This window comes from Falco biarmicus, chromosome 2 (genome assembly GCF_023638135.1).
Source record: "Falco biarmicus isolate bFalBia1 chromosome 2, bFalBia1.pri, whole genome shotgun sequence".
Classification (NCBI taxonomy): domain Eukaryota; kingdom Metazoa; phylum Chordata; class Aves; order Falconiformes; family Falconidae; genus Falco; species Falco biarmicus.
The window spans coordinates 71842426-71861890 of record NC_079289.1 but is presented as its reverse complement, the minus strand read 5'-3'; the positions used below and the strand labels follow the sequence as shown (position 1 = coordinate 71861890).

The 19465-nt window shown below is 40.4% G+C and overlaps 1 protein-coding gene across 1 annotated transcript; it reads right to left on the bottom strand.

Annotated features, from left to right (window-relative positions):
- Window positions 1-377: 377 nt before the first annotated feature.
- Window positions 378-19364, bottom strand: LOC130144864 (gamma-aminobutyric acid receptor subunit gamma-3-like). The gene is made up of 4 exons (XM_056329090.1): window positions 18697-19364; window positions 15143-15291; window positions 564-631; window positions 378-395 (listed from the first exon to the last, which is right to left on the bottom strand). Exons 1-4 carry the CDS (start codon window positions 18747-18749, stop codon window positions 378-380), a joined length of 288 nt encoding a protein of 95 aa, XP_056185065.1. The 5' UTR covers window positions 18750-19364.
- Between the last annotated feature and the right edge of the window lie 101 nt (window positions 19365-19465).

Below are 19465 nucleotides of genomic sequence, written 5' to 3'. Positions count from 1 at the left end.
CAACTGACCAACTGTTACGTTATGCTAGGTTCACTATTTTCACACTACCGCCCAGACATTTAGTTTCTCCTGCCTTTGCACATGCAATACACTTCTGTGTAACTTCTTCAAAATTATACTTTAAGGCTAAAGATTGTTAATAACTCAGTGAAAGAAAAGTAACCACTGAAGAGATGATGAATTTCATATAAATACACTAATAGTATGGGATGAATCTCTGTATAAGATGAAGCTACATATATTCGACTCTCAAAACATTAATTCACAAATTTTCTTCACAATAGCTTTGCTTCATACTTATTTTTTCCCTGCGATGTCTATTTACCATTCAAGATCTACCAGCATTTTGTGGTAGACAACACAGAGCATAATATTGCTCATAGGTTTGTTCTTCTCTGAAAGAGACACAAAAGAGTCATATGAAAAACAGATCTATACCTGAAAGCAGAACCAAATTAGCAATCAAAGCAACTTATCCCAGTGGCATTTTTGCCTTTTTCTAAAGCCAGTACTGATGCCAAGACCAGCAGTCCAGATAAAAATCTTTGTTACAAGTCACTTACCATATTTATTGATGATACAGGACCAATGCTGTTGACATAAATGTCAACATCAATAACTGTTGGTTTTACTGTGGAGGAAAAAAAAATATGTTTAATATTATTTTGCAGAAACGATGAGTACTCACTTTAAATATTTTCTTCCCCAGTAACTGTAAGGTCTATTCTTCAGGTAGAACTACCAGGAACTATGAATTACATATTTTTCAGGAGGGCAAGGTTCTTTTCCTCCTACCCAAGAAAAATTGCTGTAAATTACAGCCTATACCACTTTATCATCATGATCGCCATTTATCTCAGTATTAAGAACAGTGGCTTACAGTCAAAACCTAAGATGACTGACAAGAAACTACAAATAATGCAGCATATCACTTTTTCCCATTGCCTCAACATGTAAGTCCTTCAGCATGTTTGTTTCACATCAAAAAATCTTTCCAGATTTTCTCATCTCATCATTCCTGAAACCATCCTAGCTTTGAGTAAAATCCCTATGAAATCCATTTAGTTAAACCTAAGCAACTCTTCTCCTTTCAGTTTAGACTCATTCTGTTCGGCCCATGTTGCCTTTGCACTGATTCATCCAAAGGTTTTTGAATTTGATTTGGTTTAGTCAATGCAACAATGCAAGTTTCTCATAAGATCTTCCATATTTTCAGACTTCCAGGACTGAATAGGCTGAATAGGCCAGGACAAGCTCTTACTAGTTTCTTTAGCTGAGGCCACTAGGATTTATCTTTCTTTTAGCGTCTTTGGTGTCAGTGTACTTGGTGAACTTTATTCAGATAGCTCTTACTGGTGACGTAGCTTAGCTCTAAAATAATGCCACTCTTCCACTGAAAGGCATGTTGGTTACTTCACTTATACTGCCCTCCTTTCAAACCCATAGCATATACATAAACCTCTAAACTGAGATCTAAACTGGTGTTTTACTTTCTCCGGTGTTAGCTGACCCAAAACTAGGTAAGTATAAATCCTGTTCTATCCTGCAGTCAAAATTGATGCAAATTTGGCCCTAGTAAGCCAACAGCTTCTGTTAAATATCTCCCTTTCTCATAGAGGCACCTTCCCCTCTCCACAATCTTCAAAGATCTCCAGAAAGCAATTCCAATCACTGAAGTCTGGGAACTATGCTGAACTTCGGATTTTTTTTTTTTTCACTAGTCCCCGAGTCCGCTAGAACAAATGGTAATAGGTATATCATCCACTCAAAACTCTGAGAGCTTTTTTCGGGGAAGCTACTGAGCAGAGAAGCGATGAACAGTTAAATTCCATGGTTCTGTGGGAAGCTTATCTCAAGTGGATAACAGTTAATTTGTCTAAAGCTTAAGAAGCCATCCAGCACAAAGCTGTAGACAGAAATCTTCACATGTAAAGATGAATAATTTTTGCCCACATCCCCAAAATTTCAGACTAACAATGAGATGCCATTGAGTTTTAAAGTACCTGTAAATTTAGATGGTTCTGAAAAAAAAGGCAGGCTGCCTTGTCATGTAAGACTTTGGTATGCCATATCATTAGGAAGACTAGATCTAGTGTTGCAAAAGCAGACATTAAATTGGACACAAATAGTTGTTGAACATGAGAACCATTGTCTCTAATTCATTAAGTACCATACACTTCTTTGACTGCATATGATCAGAACATCCAGGATTATTTAAGGTCATGGTTTCAAATTGTCTGAAGTACTGGCTTATAAACTCAGATCTTCCCTTCAGCTAAAGAAAATCTGAACTCAGCTGAACAAGCACAACTGATGAATGCAACCCTAATTGTACCCAGCTAATAACTAAATAGGAGTCTAGCAGCTTCTGGTAATGAGACTTGCCTCAAAATGCAGTAATAAATGTCATTACATAGGAATTGGTAATAGCGGAGAACTACAGCTAGCTCTTTTACCGAGACAGTATACATGGAATAAAGGGCTCTGATCTTTTTAGGGCTAATGCACATATCTAGTTGGAGGTTCAACACTAAGGAGTTCTGGCGAACATTAATGGGACTAGAGTTAGTGATGCACATTGGCATACAATTGAATCTTGGTGGGATCAGGGACAAAGTTCAGGACCTGAACACAGTGCTTGGAATCCATTTTTGTTCAAACATTGCAGCTAAGTATATAAATAGATTATGAGATGATAATTTCTCCTTAATGTTCTGGGCCAAATTCTCTTCTGGTGCAAAAAAAATGAAGCATTTCTTGTTAATGCTAAAGAGAATTTGGTCTTACAATAAAGGTCTAATCTTGAAACAGAAGGAAACTTAGCAGCAGCCACTTCTTAAGTCAAATTAAATCAGAATCTAGCCTCAGATATTCCCAGTGAAATTAAAATTAAGAATAAATCAAGTAAAAAAATACAGGTAAACTATTATAGCACTGCAACAACAACAAAGACTTAAAGTTCCTTTGAAAGATATTTTATTTTCCTAGGCAGAAAATACAATTGTAATATGATTGTATGGCAAACGTGTTCAGGTTTTGAAAGAAAAGACAGAAGAATACAGTTCTTTTTACATGCAGATTCTCATGGATATAAACAGATACAAACTGGGAGAACCATCAGATATAAATTTTAAATTTTTCATCACAGAATTTTAATTCAAAATACCAACTAAAATGAGGCAAAGATTTTAAGATTACTTCATGCAGAATGCATTATGAAAGAGAAAATAACTGAGTCTTAAAGTTATTATGCCTTACTAGAAAAAACTCACCCTCTACCAGTCTTCAAAATAAACTGATTTTCATGGAAAGACATAAATTGTTACACCACCAATTCTTTCAAAGCCTGCTCAGTTTTTCTGTGTACTACATGCATTTGTGAGCACTCAGTTCATGGACTGATTTAAGCCATGCATGGAGTTGCTGGGCTGCGGATGGAGTCTTTTTTTCTTGCACTAAGTAAAAGCTCACAGTCTTGCGGATTGAACAACAAACGTGTTAATGCCTCACTAAAAGATGCCAATAAGATTACAAATAGATACTTAGTTCCAGTAGCTTTATTTATTTTGAATTTTAATTTCACTGGGAATGTCTGAGGCTAGATTCTGCTTTGACTTAAGAAGTGGCTATTTCTTCTGTTTCAAGATTTGACCTCTACTGTAAAACCAAATTCTCTTTAGTACCAGTATCGGCATCAGCCCAAAATCATTCCTAAAGAGCTGTCAGAAACTTAGAAAAATTACTGGCAGAACCATGCATATGGCACATGCACAAGAGCAACTAAAGGTTGTCAATAAATATATCAACCTTCTCAAAGTTATTTGAAATATGATTTATTACATGATAGTTAACTTTGCCTAAAAGACAATGTAAGCACATCCAAGTAACTGCAGTGTTATGCTGCTACACAGTACTATCTAAGGTTAGCCAACTGCTTATCACAATCACTTAATTTTCAAACTTATTGGTTCTAATTGAGGCAGGGATTTATAAAGCCAATCAAAATATCTGCAAATAAAACTAAGGTCGCACCAATGTCTAGCTAATAGTTCCCACCTGATCCAAACTCCATGGCTTTTGAGACCAAGTGTTTATATTCCAGTCAGCCTTGTGACCATCAGATTGCAAAGACACATCCAAGTAAAATTTGTCTACAAACTTTAGACAATCCAAAAGATGCCTAGTCATCGGAGTCATGAGTTTAACGCTGCCTGCAGAGCTCACTTAAGAAGTCAGATGAACACTTAAGACATTGTAAAGTTAGGTCAGGTATGTCTGGACAGAAACAAAAGACAGAAACAGCTAGAATAATGTCCTGATTACAAATATCCATGCAGGCCAACTATAGGATTTGTGTAGTCCTGCTTTATAGATTTTCACTGTGGAAATAAATAGTACCTGAGCTTGAACGACTTTAAAATCTGTGAAGACTCTACTCTGGGACATACGCAAACTGATCACGTGTATAAACAACTCAACACATAAATCAGGAGAATTTTAAAAGACTTCTTTGGAAATGAACAAAGGCATTGTTATACAATTTCACAAGTCATGTAGGGAAAAAAATCTGCAATAAGTTCCTGACATTTTATTATGTTTCTTTACTATTTTAAATTATCCTGTCCTTTTAAAATGTCTCTTAATTTTTTATAGAACCCCACTATTCAGAATTGATGCCTATTTCATGAATGAAACTACTTTGTTTGCTTCCTACAGAAAGCTTCCTCCACATCTGAAGTCTGTCCAAATCACATTTATGTTCTTGCACAAATAATAAATATTTAGAATTATTTTTTAAAGCTTAATATTTAGAAATATTTTTATTGGAAGCTCATTTAAACTCATGAGTAGAACTAGCTGCTGAGCTCTCAGAAATTTTAAAATAGAAATAAAATTATTTTTTTTTGACAGTTAGCCTTTCTTACATTTTTCAAGCACAACTCCCAGGTCTAAATTATTCTGGTTTTACTCGAAACTGAGGTGGTAAAAATGTTATGGATCAATATACACGTTTATATAAGCAAAGCGATTAGCACTAGATTTTTAGAAGGCACGCAACCACATAACAAACACAATATGAAATCTGTTCCAGAAATACACAGTCACTTCCAACCCTGCCTAAGTTTCCACAAGACTTCCGAATGCAAAAGACTAACAAGATTGGTTCTACAGTAATGAGATATTTTTTGAAATTACTCTATAATGATATTTTACATTATCTCATTAGCACATAAATTGCTATTTTTAAATTGGGATAAATCTGTAATAAATCATTACACAGTTATCCGTAACCATAGTATTAGTGATCATACTGTTAATGTTTACTTTGTGTTAGTGATGATGAATATTAATATTTTCCTACATGACCCTATAGGCAACATCTAATTACTTGTTTGTTCCTGTAAAATAAACTGCTATGCTAACGATTCACTTCTCAGACATCATAGTGGTCAGCTAAAACTTTTAAATTTTACAACAAATTGGCACGTTTGAAGAAAGATATAGTAACAGGAAGTGGCTGAGTCACCATCCCTGGAGGTATTTTAAAGATGTGTAGATGTGGCACTTAGGGACATGGTTTAGTGGTGGACTTAGCAGTGTTAGGTTTACAGTTGGATTCAATTTTAAGTCTTTTCCAACCTAAATGATTCTATGATTCTATTCTATGATTCTGTGAAGGTATCAGTGAGGAAAATACAAAAAGATTCATTTCTCCTGCATAGAAGAGAATGGGCTTGAACAACAGATAAAAGGGCAAAGACATCCACTTGCTACAGGCAAAAAAACCCTGACAGAACTGCCATGCATATGTTTTAGGATCAAACTAGCCAAACAGGAATGAAAATGAAAATCAAAAGTATAATCAAAAATTGGGCGCAAAATTGAAAGAAAGTTTGGATGACTGTAAAACCAGGATGTGAACACGGTCTTCTGAACAGGGTGTTTTACTCACATGCTAGGTTTTGTTGCTATTCTGTCCAGGAGTGTGAATGATAAAGTGTGCATAAACAGACTTCCTCAATTAACTACAAATCACTGTTATTCTTCATATCCCGCCATCATCATCAATCAACTTTTAGCACTTTTATCTTTGATTTACCTTTCCCTAATGCACAAGCTGTAATCTTTCCAGTATTACATTGTTTTGGAATGAAAACTGTAGATCTTAATGGCTAGGCTGGTCTTACAATCAATCCCTAAAGTTTCCATTTTTGTTTTAGTCATTCATAGGAGGGGGGAGTTCCTATGTGATATCATAAGACCGAACAATAATAGAATTTGTTCCTGTGAAGTCTAGCAAGCTAGCAACTAAGGTCTGGATAAATAATAGCAGTCACAAGAAAACCACACAATTGCAAAAAAGAGCAATGGTATTTTAAAATAATATGTGCTGAAGGTTTTCCTTGTTTAAGATGACAAAGTAATTTACTAGTTTGTGCCACAACCTCAAAATGGCAACTGCAGCACTTTACAAACACTCCCTTCAGAACCCTCTTTAATTTAAAAAAAAGGCTTCTAAATATAATTTTATACTTGGAGGACCCAGCATAGTCTAGGTAATTGCAGAAGGAAGGATAGAGAAGAAAAGGATTTTCTTGTGTAATTAATACCTCAGACTTTTCCTGACTCTCACCTAACTTTCAGTCAGTGGCCTCCTGAAAGTCTGTATGCTGTACTCCCAGTCTCCTCTCAGCTTTCTTGGATGAAGTTACAGAAAAGAGAAAATAAGAACTAGCAGCTGCTACATATAGTTTTGGGTCTGACAGTTTAGATGAAGAGTTTGGCAAACATTTACTGTCAACCTAACTTTCCTACCTACAATGCCATTCAAGAAAAATACTCAGTCTGAGTTTGTATCAAGCCATTTCAGCAAGTAATCACTGTCAGGAAATAAAACTCTGAAAGAAGAGTTGTCTCTGTAAATGAATTATTTATATTGAGAAAGAGAAGGTTGTAATGTAAGGGGCCTTGCTGTTACACTCAAGTAAAATGCCTCTCCAACACAAAACCATTACATCTTTGTCAGCTCAACAGACAACGTGCAAGACATAAGTATTGCAAAGATACAAGCGGCTCATTACAAATGACACAAAAGAGCAGTTTCATCTGCAAAGAACTGTAATACTTGGATTAAATTATGAGATTAGTTTCAGAAAAACAAAGTGTTTGAGTACTGGAATATCTCTATATATTAAGGTACTATAAGCTTCGAATTAAAGCATTGCTTTCCAGAATTTGATTTAAATTAGTTGTTCTAAGAAAATTGAAACAAAACAGAAAAAAGAAACCTTTTAAATAATCGAAAAAAATGGAACCACATTCTTTTTTTTTTTTTTATACAGAAAATATAAATTTGAGGGCTTCAGTGTTACTGTATTGGAATATTTTTTCTACATATTCTTTTAGTATGACACATTAAGAGTTTTACCTGAGAGAAGGATGAATAAAACTTAGGAGTTTCCCCTGATAGTTCAGAATCTGTGAACCGAACCAGGTCAGAAACCAAAGTCAGATATTCTCTTTTACTCAGCTCCATGGTTAAGCAATTAGAAAAGCAGAACATAGGCATGAAAAAACTCACTGCCAATAGCCTATCCTAATGAGAAATGTTCCCACGCTCGATTTTGAAAGAGCTTATGTTTGATTCACTACACCAGCACCAGATAAGGATTAGGTGCAACCAATTTATTTATGTCATGTTCTAAATCTCAGACATGGATCGCAGTTTTCAAAATCTAAAATGGGGACTTTGGAGTGGTGATAGAGTAGTTTACTCCTCACTTATGAGCCTTGCTATTAACATTCTAGAAATGTTCATGGCAAAGTCTGCAGAAGAAAGCATTGATGACTGAAGGTGCTAGAGAATTAGAACTCCTGCAGACAATCAAGAAATCCCTTCTGCCCTCCCACCTAGAACACAGATTGTTCTTATTTGCATTGAATAGCAACCCTTTCCTCAGGAATATTCCCTCCTTGCATAGGTATGTTAATACATAATGCATGGGAGATGACTGGCACTAAATTAGTCTTCATCTTTACTGTCTTACTCATGGAAATAGAGAGTGAGTGGATTTCCAGTCTGCTGGCTGAATCAGAACAAAAGTTTTCTGAAATAAAGACAATCTACTTTCCCCCCAAAAAAGAGAAAGGCAAGTATCAGTAAGAAATTAAAACATTTCCAATTTTTTTTCTTGGGAGCTTTTTCAGCTCATGAACTCTCACCATATCCAGCCCTGTTTCCTAGCTGAGTCTCAGCCACAGCACTCCACATCCTCACCAATGGGTTACTGAAGTTTCTTCTTTCATATTATTACCCCTAAATTAGACTAATCTCCACAATCTTCTGCAGCACCCAATACTACAGAAGGTGGATCCAGAGCTATGGCTTTCCTCTCCTGAGTGCTGCCATAATACGAACAGAATTTACTCCCTCTCCCCTTCCCATTGTGTACTAACTTTACACACTGGTTAGCTCACCAGGTACAACTGTCCCTAATCAACCCCTAAGTGACAACCGCCTCTCTCACTACTTCCTGTTTAAGGTGCCTGACCCTGTCTCTTGTAGGCTAGCACAAAGAAAAGGCTTACAGCAGTAAGTAGTAATTTGACCTTGCATGACAGTTTACATCTTTCTCTGCACTATGATCTGGGAAATATTTTGATCTGTGAAGCAATAAGTAAATCTCTGTCACATATATGGGGAAACCTTGCTGGAGTAATTTAAAGAGTATCAGGTGTGGCAATCAGCAGCTAGCAAAAACAACCTGATGGTCACAGTGGTGATAGCCTGTGGTGCGCTTCAGGGTTAGTTTCTGTGTGGTGTGCTAGGAGGGCAGGTCAGACAGAAGAAAGGTTGTGATATGGCTTCAGAACACAAGGTTTTCATTAGGATTGTGCTTGAAAATGCACATCTTTAAAAAGCAACTGAAGAAAAGTTGTGCCCACTCACCCAACAGACCTGCTCCTTGCATACACTGAGAAACCATGTAAATGAGTTACGGAGAGAACTTTAAGCTGCTTAAAAAGAGAAATGCTGTTAAACGCTACCAAGCCAGCACAGTAAAGCATGTCAGATAGAACTTAGTCTTCTGTTTGCCAGCAGAAACAAGCCCACTTATTTCTACCAGCTATGCTTGCACAAACCTACTCAAGGTACTGAGAGCTACACAGCTGTTAGTGAGACTGCTCTCATATTCAGACATTTAGGTAATGGTTATAAAGGTACTTGGGGAGCAAGGAAAACCAGCTTGACTCTTAAGACAGCTAGAACTGGTGGAGTCAGAAGATATACAGGCAGGCATCAAATGAGAGGGTGTATGTCTGTCTGTCTGTGCACATATATACACATATAAGCATATATACTTAAATATTTCAAAGAGAATTTATTTGGGCTTATAAAAACACAATAAATACAAGGGGCAACTAGAGACTGTAAGAATCAAATAAATTTAGAGGATCCAAGAGGAATCCAAGAGTTACTGCAGGATAATCAAACAAGGAGGGAAAAGAAGGCATTAGTGGTAAAAGTGCAATTCAGAGCCTTCCTAATATAATGACACATTTGAGAAACAGAACATGCAAACTTGCAATACATATTATCTTACTGCTCTTTTCTGTCCTTTCAGTGAATATCAGTAAAAACAGTATTATTCATGCTTGTTCAGTCTCTCCCATAATGCTCTTTCCTCAAGTCTGATTTGATGTCAGCTTGACTTTTTTTTAAATTAAGAATTAATTAATTAATTAAGATTTGATTAAGAAGGTAGGCAGCTTAGAAACTAGGTGCTAGAAAGTATAGGAAAAATAGATGACCACAATAAACTACCACATTAGTACAAAAATACTATTATATTAAATATGGAATTTGGCCTTTTCCGTTCTGGCTGACAACTACAAGAACTGTCAGCTAAAAAACTTGCTGTCAGCTAAGTAAGTCTGAGCACAGCAAGTTGTACCTTGTAACTTTCTATTCCTTGATTTGGGTTTTTATCTTATTTTAGCTTTATTTCTAATATTTATGATCATACTCCACATTCAATTTCCCTAGGTAGTTTGAGTACACTAGTGTAGTTCCTTCTAGTTGGCTTTTAGCTCCAGCCTCTGAAATAGAAATTAACTGAAAGTATTAAACTGTCTGACAGATTATAAATAACTGCAAAGATCATTGGTACAGTCTGAAATGCAAGGAAAAAACTTTGGGGGTTTTTTTCTATGATTTTTAAGGCATTTTTTAAAATTGCTAAAACAGAAATTGATCGCTTTCCTAGCACCACTTTTTCACATTGGGAACACGATGGGGAAAGGTAGTGGACAGCAGTTGCCTGTTTGTACCCAGTAAGTGTGTGTAACTCCTTGTTCTAATCCTGCTGTGTTCTGGGAAAAGTATTTTAGCTGGAGAAAAGAGCATGTACTCACAAGACGACTGGACAGCACCTGGTCAGACTGCAGGATGTGTATTTCAGAATGTCCTTTACAGTGAAATTAGAATGTTGAGATAACGGACTGATTGTTAGAGATGCTCAAGGAAGAGTTTTGTCCTCTAAAAATTACTGGTGAAATAAAATGTTTTCTTTCTCATTAGCAGGTTGAGATAAAGAGGAAAGCTTGGAGTCCAGCTTAGCTCATGAACTAATCTTGACATTACTATTGCCTTGTTGGCACTGAAATTTTGGCCCACATTAGTTATTGGTTCTTAATGTACAAGAGGAAAAAAAGATCTTTCTTTTGAGGTAAGCAAACCAGCTACATACCGAAAGGCAGCTCTTAAGATTTACTGCTTTTCATGCTCCAAATGAGTACTGCAGCTAAGCCTGGTCTAGGATGAGATTTTTTCCCTCCCACTACTAATGGCACGTTTCAGAAACCTCTCACATACTGACCTTTTTGATGGGTAAGGTGACTTTTACAATGAAAGAAAAAAGATTGCTTATTATCTTCCACATGTAAAGCTCACTCAGGGAATGTGTTTGGCAAAACTTTCACTTTGAAAGAAGACACTTACAAACTTTCATTTAAGGCAACCTACATTCCATATGAAAATAAGCACAAAACAATGTGGGGTTATAAAGGTAGGATTTATTTTCCAGGACTTCATTGTGGACTAAGCTGTCCATCAAGGAAGGTGAGAGGGAGGGTTTCATCAAAGTAAACTGCCTTTGAAGGAAATATGTTTTGTCATGTGTTGTAGTGGTTTGCTTCATTAATTTTATAGGTTTTGTTTAAAATTGGAACTTAAATTTTAAATCAATTAATCAAAAGCAAAGCAATGGCAAAAAAATGGGTTATTAACATAACCTAAATAAGACTGAGATTTTTCTAGCTGTAATTATCATCATTCTACACTGTTGATTTACCTATTATTTCTGTTCGCATTTTATTAATAAAGAGGAAGTAAAATTTCAGGGCCAGAACTTAGTCTTATGAAACATCAGGACTGAAACCAGTGTGACAAGGAGAGAAAAAAAAAAAAAAAAAAAATCACTCTTGCAGGGTAGTAAATTTCACTGCACATAGAAAATGTTGCATATCCGTTGAACAGGTCTTTGCTTCAAAGGACTTTGAAACAAACTCCTGAGTACCTGTCTATGGAAGAGATTTTAAGACCTTCATAGTTCAGAAGAGGTTTACTAGTTCTCTGGGACTAGTTATTTATACCATGCAAAAAACCTAATTCTCAGCCCTATTATTGTAGCTGGCAAAAAATAGTTGGAAAAGATGCTTTCTCTCTGTAAAACACTTATTTTTGATCTAAATCAGTATACCCATATAAGCTGTTCAGTGTGAGGTGCTTTCTGTTCTTTCTTTCTTTCCTTTTTTTTGTCTCCCCCCGCCCCTCCCAATTCCACAAAGCATGTATGTTCTGTGGTATAATGGAAAACTGCCAGATGCCACTGTTAAAATGAAAACCCTCACAAGCTGTGATATTTATGGAGACAAGAACTCTGCCAACTGTGTGGCCACAGGGAATGCAGTCAGACATTCCCCTGCTGGTAGAACACTGCTTTCTTTCCAAAGACCAAAGGCCCCTTTTAGCTAGACAGGTCCTGTTAAGGTGTCACATTGCTGATAGCCTTCACAGAGTAACTATTTTGCCTAATACTTCGGTGGTTTGATCCACTCTTTGATAATCCTGGATTGGAACCTTGCAGGTGGTGCCTATACTGCTGAGTGTAGACTAAGCACGTGATTTAACAGACAGCCATTTACATGAAAGCCTAAGCAAAGTATAGGCCAGCATAAGGAAAAAAGAAAGGAAAGAGCAAATCCTGACCTTACATCTTAGCACTGACCTACATGCTTTTTGCAGTGGTTTAGGGTGAGATGGGCAGGGGAGGACTGTAGCTGAGTGTCTGTTCACAGGAGTTCATTCACTGATGGCTATACTTCTCACCCAGAGGCGATGTGATTACTGAAGAACTCAGTGCCCGTAGTATGGCAAGTGGACACTCAGAATATGCCTGTACAGTGCCAGGTAGTACCTGGACATACCCGAGCTAGGCAAAACGTCAACTGCCTGGGGAGGGATGAAAGACCACAGAAAAATCACAGCTGGAGCTAGCATGCACTTCCACACCTTCTATCTGCCACAGTCTTCTCCTCTACCCCATGGCCTCTGGCTTGCAAAAGTCTGTTCCCAAGTAATCTAAAAACTGCAATCCTAACCTTTGAGACTGCAAAGTAGTCAGTATTTTCCTAGGCTTTTCTGACTGCATGCAGAAAGACCATTTCTTCAGGAGCATTGCTTAAGTTATCCACTGTTAGAAATAGTGGCCTTGTAATAAAGCATTGGAAAACTGAGTGAAAAGTAATGTGGCATGAAACAGTGAGTATCCCCTGTCCTGTGGGACAGCCAATTTGCTTACAGGCAGCACTGCACAAATGTAAAGGACCTAATGAACATCTGACTGCATGTTAGTCCTGGATTAACCCTCATCGTCTTTTATTGGCTGCACTTCTGCTCGATTCTGAGAGTTACTTCTCTCTTCCTCCACTGGTTCATTCCATGCGTTCTGTAAATTCCAAAACGTGCATTCTTTCACTGTGTGCTCTATGTTACCTCATCCACTACTTTTTTCCCCTAGTCCTTTAACTGATATATATTACGCTTTAATTGATTTGTATTAATACTGAGACCTTCAGGGCAAAAACACAGTTCAGTTGCCAGGACAAGTCAGCCATCTAGTTTGGAGGATAACCTTCTCCCAGATGGAAAGGGAGATGTGCTTCTGTGCAACACAACAGCCAGCAGTTCAGAAAAATTAGATATAATGCCTGATTCTCTAACATTCCCTTCATGTTCTCCTTGACAAATGCAGCAGCTCCTCAGCTTCAAAAGGGCAATGTTATTTATCTGCATCAAAGGTAGGAGAGGAGGGAAGAGGGACCAGGGAAGGAAGCAGAGGTGAACTAACTTCTCTGGTGTCTGAACAACACTCAGCTCAAGTTCTGAAATAGCCAGATTCCTATCAAGGAGAAAAATGGCTTAGGACTGAGATGCTTGATAGAAATAGATAGACATAGTTGAGAACTGTAAAATCTCTGTTTGGTATGATATATGGAGGTGCTGTGTAATTTAACTCCTTTCTCTAAAACAGGATTTAGAAAAGTCTGTGGAGACACAAAAGGAATTATTTTGGTAACAATGATTTTCCACTGCTGTAATATATGTCTGACCTCTACTGAATTTATGGCAACTGACATGGGGGCTTTGAATGATTATTTTGCCCCTCATAGGCATAACATAATTTACTCTGCCTTAAGTCAGTGACCTGAGGACACAGTGTACAAAGTAAAATAAAAAATTTGTTTGAGAATGTTGATATGGGTGGAGAAGTGCTTTAATGCACTTCTCCACCAGATATTAAAGATCAGCTAAATATGATGTGACAAACTAAGAGACAGATAAATGTCACTCTGTGTTAAAAACAGACACATCTATCAAATACAATCTTTGTAAATACTATGGAAAATCAAAGTAATAGCTATGAAAAACACGAACATCCAAAACTTTCTTTCATACTACAGCATGGGTGCTGGTTTTTTTTCCTGGAACTGTTGTATTAATGTATAGCTGTGAGACACACTAATAATTGTAATGGTAAATGCATACAGATGGCTCTTACTTCCCTCTAAAATGACCCAAAGGGATCACGTAGGAAGTATATCAATACATGTGCCATCAGTAAACGCTAGTTTCACTTATAATCAGTAGTAGGAATTCTCCCTTTAATATCTGCAAAAATTTAGGAAAAGTAAATTATATTAGGTGGATGTTTTGAGCATTCCCCATTCCCAGTTCATTCTGAAGTATATGCAAGGTGCAGCAAATAAATGACAAATTGTGATTTCTGTCTTACAAAGGTGCTGTGAACAAACTGAACAGCTGTTGTGCTATAGCCACTCTGATCTAAGAATGCAAACAAGGTAAACAGGGCACAACCAGAGACAGTAAACACAACCTCATTACACAAATTCAAAAAAAAGAAAGGAAAATAGCTCAAAATGGTTATATGCAGGTATCTACTGGGTCTTACCTAAATGTCATACCTATATGTAGTAGTATTTCCCACAAGACACTTCCATTCTATCAGATTTCTTTTGGACATAAGATGTCTGCTGGTTTGGGGAAGAAAATCTCTTAGAGTTGCCCTATACACAGGCAAATCCTACACAAGCAAACCCTAGTGCCTTCTTCTCAGCACCAAGGAACATAACTTTTGTGATCATATTTTGAAGGGAGTAGATGCACATTCTTCTCTTGCTGTGTCCTACTTTTGTTTTTAGTACGTTGGGTTTTTTTAATCGCTTCTCATAGTATGAGTTTTTCATATGCGTGCATTGGATGACAAAAGAGGTAAGTATGTTACTAACTATACCAAAAGCCTGGTGAATACTTCAGAGCTAGTCCTGCCATATGTCTACACAAACTCTGTACAAGCTAACCAATGTTTAGCACCTTAAATTACCACCTCATCTCCCCACAAGAATTAGCATTTTGTAAATATTGACTTGGAAATGAACTTGAGCCAAAAAAACTTAAGCTCCACTTTCCCAGACATTTGTGCACACTAACCAAAATATAACATGATGTCTTTCCTACCCATAGATGTTTCTCCTCACTTGTGCAGAAAGGAGTACTTACTTCCAATATCTGGCCGTAGCTTTTTGTCATATTCTCTCAACAGCTTGTTTAGTATGAGAGTCACATCTGTGTCTTGTGTTCTTGGAGCTAAAACCCATTTTTGGTTAGCTGTTCCATCTTCATATTCATCCTCTTCAACCTTTCTAGAACTGCAATAACAAATCAAACAAATAGATGTTACATTACATAACTAAAATCTGAATTTACATTCAGGGTAAATCTCAACACTCATCTGAAGAAGTTTTAGATATCTTTCTTGGCTTTGCATCTACCTAGCCTTAGGCTGTTTTTGCAACAGGATGTTCCCATTAACAGTTTTTGAGTATCTGTGGATGGGTCATGATTCAGAATTGTTTAGAAATTGTCTTCTACCAGTCTCTCAAAAAATTATACTCTGAGAGTTAATACAACCATCAGAGTAGTATTTTATAGCCCATATTTTAACCAACCTATCCTGACTAGTTAGTTTACAATATAGTTTTACAAAGAACGAACATCTGCAATATTAATACACCAGACAACTGATTCGTCTCTTGCACAAAGGCTAATAAGAGTATTAAAAATTCAGACCTTTTAATACTTCCTGATCATTTTATCCTATTAATAAATTATTATATTCTCAGTGCCTGAATTTCTGAGTTTAATGTATTACAAGGCTTAGAATTAAGAACTTGCTCCTTGAATTTAAGATGGATTATCACAAGCACACAAATACACTGCATAAATTAATCTGAATTTCCCTGCAGTTCTAATGGCGTTTTTGAAAAAAGCAGTACTACACCGAGTTGCAACTTCTTTCCTTCTTAGGTGGATTATTTTTATTTTTAAGAGCATGCTAATACAAATGTGGTGAAACTAAAGTTTGGCCAGAAATCACAGCTAGAGCTATTTTCACTCAAGCCTAATTTCATTTGTGCAGGTTTTTGTGCACAAACAGTAAAATGTTGATTTGAAGATATGTCTTTTGGTATCTTAGAAACCAAATCTGTTTGACGTCTCTCACTGGAGAAACTCTATGACAGTTAAACTGAGATGAAGTTATCAGGAGAAAAGATAACCTCAGTGGTAGACCCTACAGCAGCAACCATGTGTTGCTTCGACCTGCAGTTGCCCTTCTGCTACGATATAATTTTGCAACCTTTTTACACAAATGGTCAAGGTGCAAAGCAATGGAGAATCAGAGGCATGAGCCTTGCTTATTCATGGGAGTGCTACACACATCAGAGCAACCTCCTTTCTCTCTCTCCCTCTCCTTGTCTCCGTAATGACACTAGTGTCTTTTAAAATGTCTCAGATGTCCAGAAGACTTGATAGACACTCTATAGTAACAGGGGAAAAAAAATGAATACAAGCATAAAAATTTAATCACAGAGCATCATCAACCCTCATCATTGTTTATAGACCACCATTCAAGCATTTAATGAAACTTTTAATTGAAACTGCTGTACAGCCAATATGCCCCTAAGGATTAGCCGTGTATCACTTGACGTGACCTCATAAACTGTGCATGTTCTAGGTACATTTTCTATATAGAAATTATTTTGAAACCTAGCCCATGAGGATTTTCTACAGAGAGAGCTCATATAACCAAGTTACAAATGTAGAGAAAACATCAGGGGAAATTTTGAATAGACGACTATTCCTTCTCTGATAGTGAGTTGTATTTTTTAAAAACTTGAGCGTTAAAAAAATCCTAAGAGAACTTGGCAGGGGGGTGCAGGGTGTGGGTGGGGTAGTGTTCTCCCTCAGATTCATGACAAGCCCTATGTTTCAATACAGCAATTACTAAACCATTCTCAAAGGAGGCACCCTCTCCAAACACACATGGTTGAGATTTCAGAGCTGAAATGCTGCAGCGGTGCCGAGCTGCCGACAGGAAAGGAGCACAAATCATACGTCTTTTTCTGCTGCACACACCATAACTTTACTGGAGGCATTTAGACTGCACGTGGAAATAAGAACTGCGTTCAGGTAGGATCATGATTCCCATTTCAGGGAGCTGCTTTTTTAAAACAGTCACTAACAAGACTCTAAGCACTGGCAGACCTTTTAAATCCCCTTACTCTAGCAGCTTGGTTCCTAGAAAGTACCTCCAAACCATGTAAATTCCTACCTCCCTTCCAGATCAAGGTTGGGGCTGGGAGAGGTTTCACAGTGGATCAGACTAATACCCTAGGCATTTTTCAAGGTGTTTTGTTTTCTTAAGGGTTTGTTATTTCATTTCCCTTGCTTGCCTCTGCACCATAAAACTCCTTGAAGGCACTTGAGGTTATGTTTTCACCTGTAGCCTTACTGGTGACTGCCAATGCCCAGCATATTCCTGCTATCCACAGAAACGTGCTCAGGGTGATGGCAGGCCGTTCTCAAACTGGGGAGGAAGAAAGGCTGCACACCTTCCCCAGATTCCTCAGGGGTCACTAGTTTTGATCCTGTGAGGCAGTGCACAAACTGCAAAGGAGGAAGGCTGGAAAACCCTGAGAGGATGTGGGGAAAGGGTTTATTTCATGCAACACGCGTCCGGGACTTGCCCTGAGGGCTGGCATGAAGCAGCCTCTAGTTCCCGCGGGGATCTGGGAAAGGGAGATGCCACTCGGGTGTGGGGCAGGCTGTCGAGAAGGAGAACATGGTCAATAAATTGGGAAGGGAAGGGCAGGGAAGGGAAGGGCCGGGCCTCTGAGCACTCCTGCACCCCAGTTTGTGGCAGATCCTACGGGGTGGGCTGAGGTGACCCCTTTGCCTGGGTTATGTATTGGGGGCCCTTCCTAGCACCCTGGACAAGGCGCGGAGCCGAAGGCGAGCCTAACACAAACGGTCACGGCTGCCGCTACCCGCTGTCCCGCTCCGGCCCCTCACCGCCCGCCGTTGCCGGAGCCCCGCCGGGAGGACCCCTCCCGCCCCCGCGGCGGCGGCCAGCGGCCCACCGGCCCGGTCCGCCACACGCGGCCCTCCCGGCCCCCTCCGCGGTGCTTAACGTCTGCCGGGCCGAGGGCCAGGCGGTCAACGGTAGCCGCCACCGGCCCCCCGCCTCGGGCAGCGGGGCACCCCCGGCACCCCCCGCCGGTCCCGGCGGCTGCCCTCTCCCTACTTAGGCCGACCCCATCGGCGCAGCCCCCGGCGGTGGGGCGCGGAGGGAAGCCGGGGCTGCCGGCCGCTCCGCGCCACGTGTGAGGGGAGCCCGGGCAGCGCCAGCCGCCGTCCCGCCGGGTGCCGGGCTCTGGCGGCCGCGGAGCGGGAAAACTTTCTGCCAGGCCGGCTCGGGGCAGAGCCCTGGCGGGCCACCTCCGGCTTCACACGGGGCCGGCAGGGACAAGCAGCGGGGCCGCCGAGCCGGCAGCGGGTCTTCAGCTGTCCGAGGAGGCCGGCGGGTCCTGGCGACAGAGTCGGGGAAGCCGCGTTTGGGAATAAAGCCCCAGCACGGCGCAGGGGAGGCGGGGAAGAGCCCGCTGTTCTTCCCGGGCGCCGAGTGTCTCGCAAACTCCGGCGAGCGGGACTCCAGCCCGCAAGCCCCGGTGCGAGGAGAGGGGGTGGGGGGAGGCGAAGGGGTGCAGACTTACCAGGCGTGAAACACTGAGAGGAGGAAGAAAACCGGCAGGAGCTTAGCGGACATGATCTGGGCAGCGCTGGCCAGGTGAGAGGTGCGGCAGGATGAAGGAAATGTTGCAGGATGTTCACATGAAAGGGAGAATGAGGCAATGAGGTGAAGCTCTTAGCCTCTCTTCCTCTGTATTCTCAGCTTTATACCCTGAAGAAAATACCCCCTTTCACACCGCTCCAGGAAGGGAGGGGGCAGGAGAGAGGAGGGGAAAGAAAAAAAAAAAAAAAGAAGAAGTGGGACGCGGGGGAAATCCCCAGCAGAGAGGCTGCCAGGGCCAGGTATCAATCAGGCTCCACGGGCTGACAGGTGTTCGGCGGGCACCGAGCTGCGGCGCTTCCCCTGCCTGGCAATCAGTCGCCAGGAGCAGCGGCGCGGCCTCTCCCGCTCCCCCGGCTGGCGCTGGCCGTGCCCCCCGGGCTGTGCACAGCGCGGCGGAGCCTGGGCCCCGCCGGGCCGCGGGAGCCGCGGGGCGGGGTGGGCCGGGCCGGGCGGAGGGCGGGCTGGGGCGGGGGAGAAGGGGCGCACCTCGCCCCCGCCCGCGGAGCGCCTGGCCGGCGGCCAGCCCCGCAGCGCGGCTCCGGAGCGCTGCCGGGGGCCGCCCCGCACCGGGGAGCGGCTCGTCCCCGCTGCCTGCCCAACAGGTACCCGCCCCGCCGGCACGGGGGGAGCCGGGAAGCGAACCCTCTCCCCGCCCCGGCGGCCGCACACACACACACACACGCACATGC

What these genes read in the sequence shown, in the direction of transcription:
- LOC130144864 (XM_056329090.1), bottom strand. Translation starts at nt 18,749, where the DNA reads ATGTCCGCTAAGCTCCTGCCGGTTTTCTTCCTCCTCTCAGTGTTTCAC. An exon ending in CTCTCAGTGTTTCACGCCTG is followed by an intron (nt 15,292 to 18,696) that starts GTAAGTCTGCAC and finishes TTGTTATTGCAG; the next exon opens with TTCTAGAAAGGTTGAAGAGG. An exon ending in GCTACGGCCAGATATTGGAA is followed by an intron (nt 632 to 15,142) that starts GTAAGTACTCCT and finishes TTTCCTCCACAG; the next exon opens with TAAAACCAACAGTTATTGAT.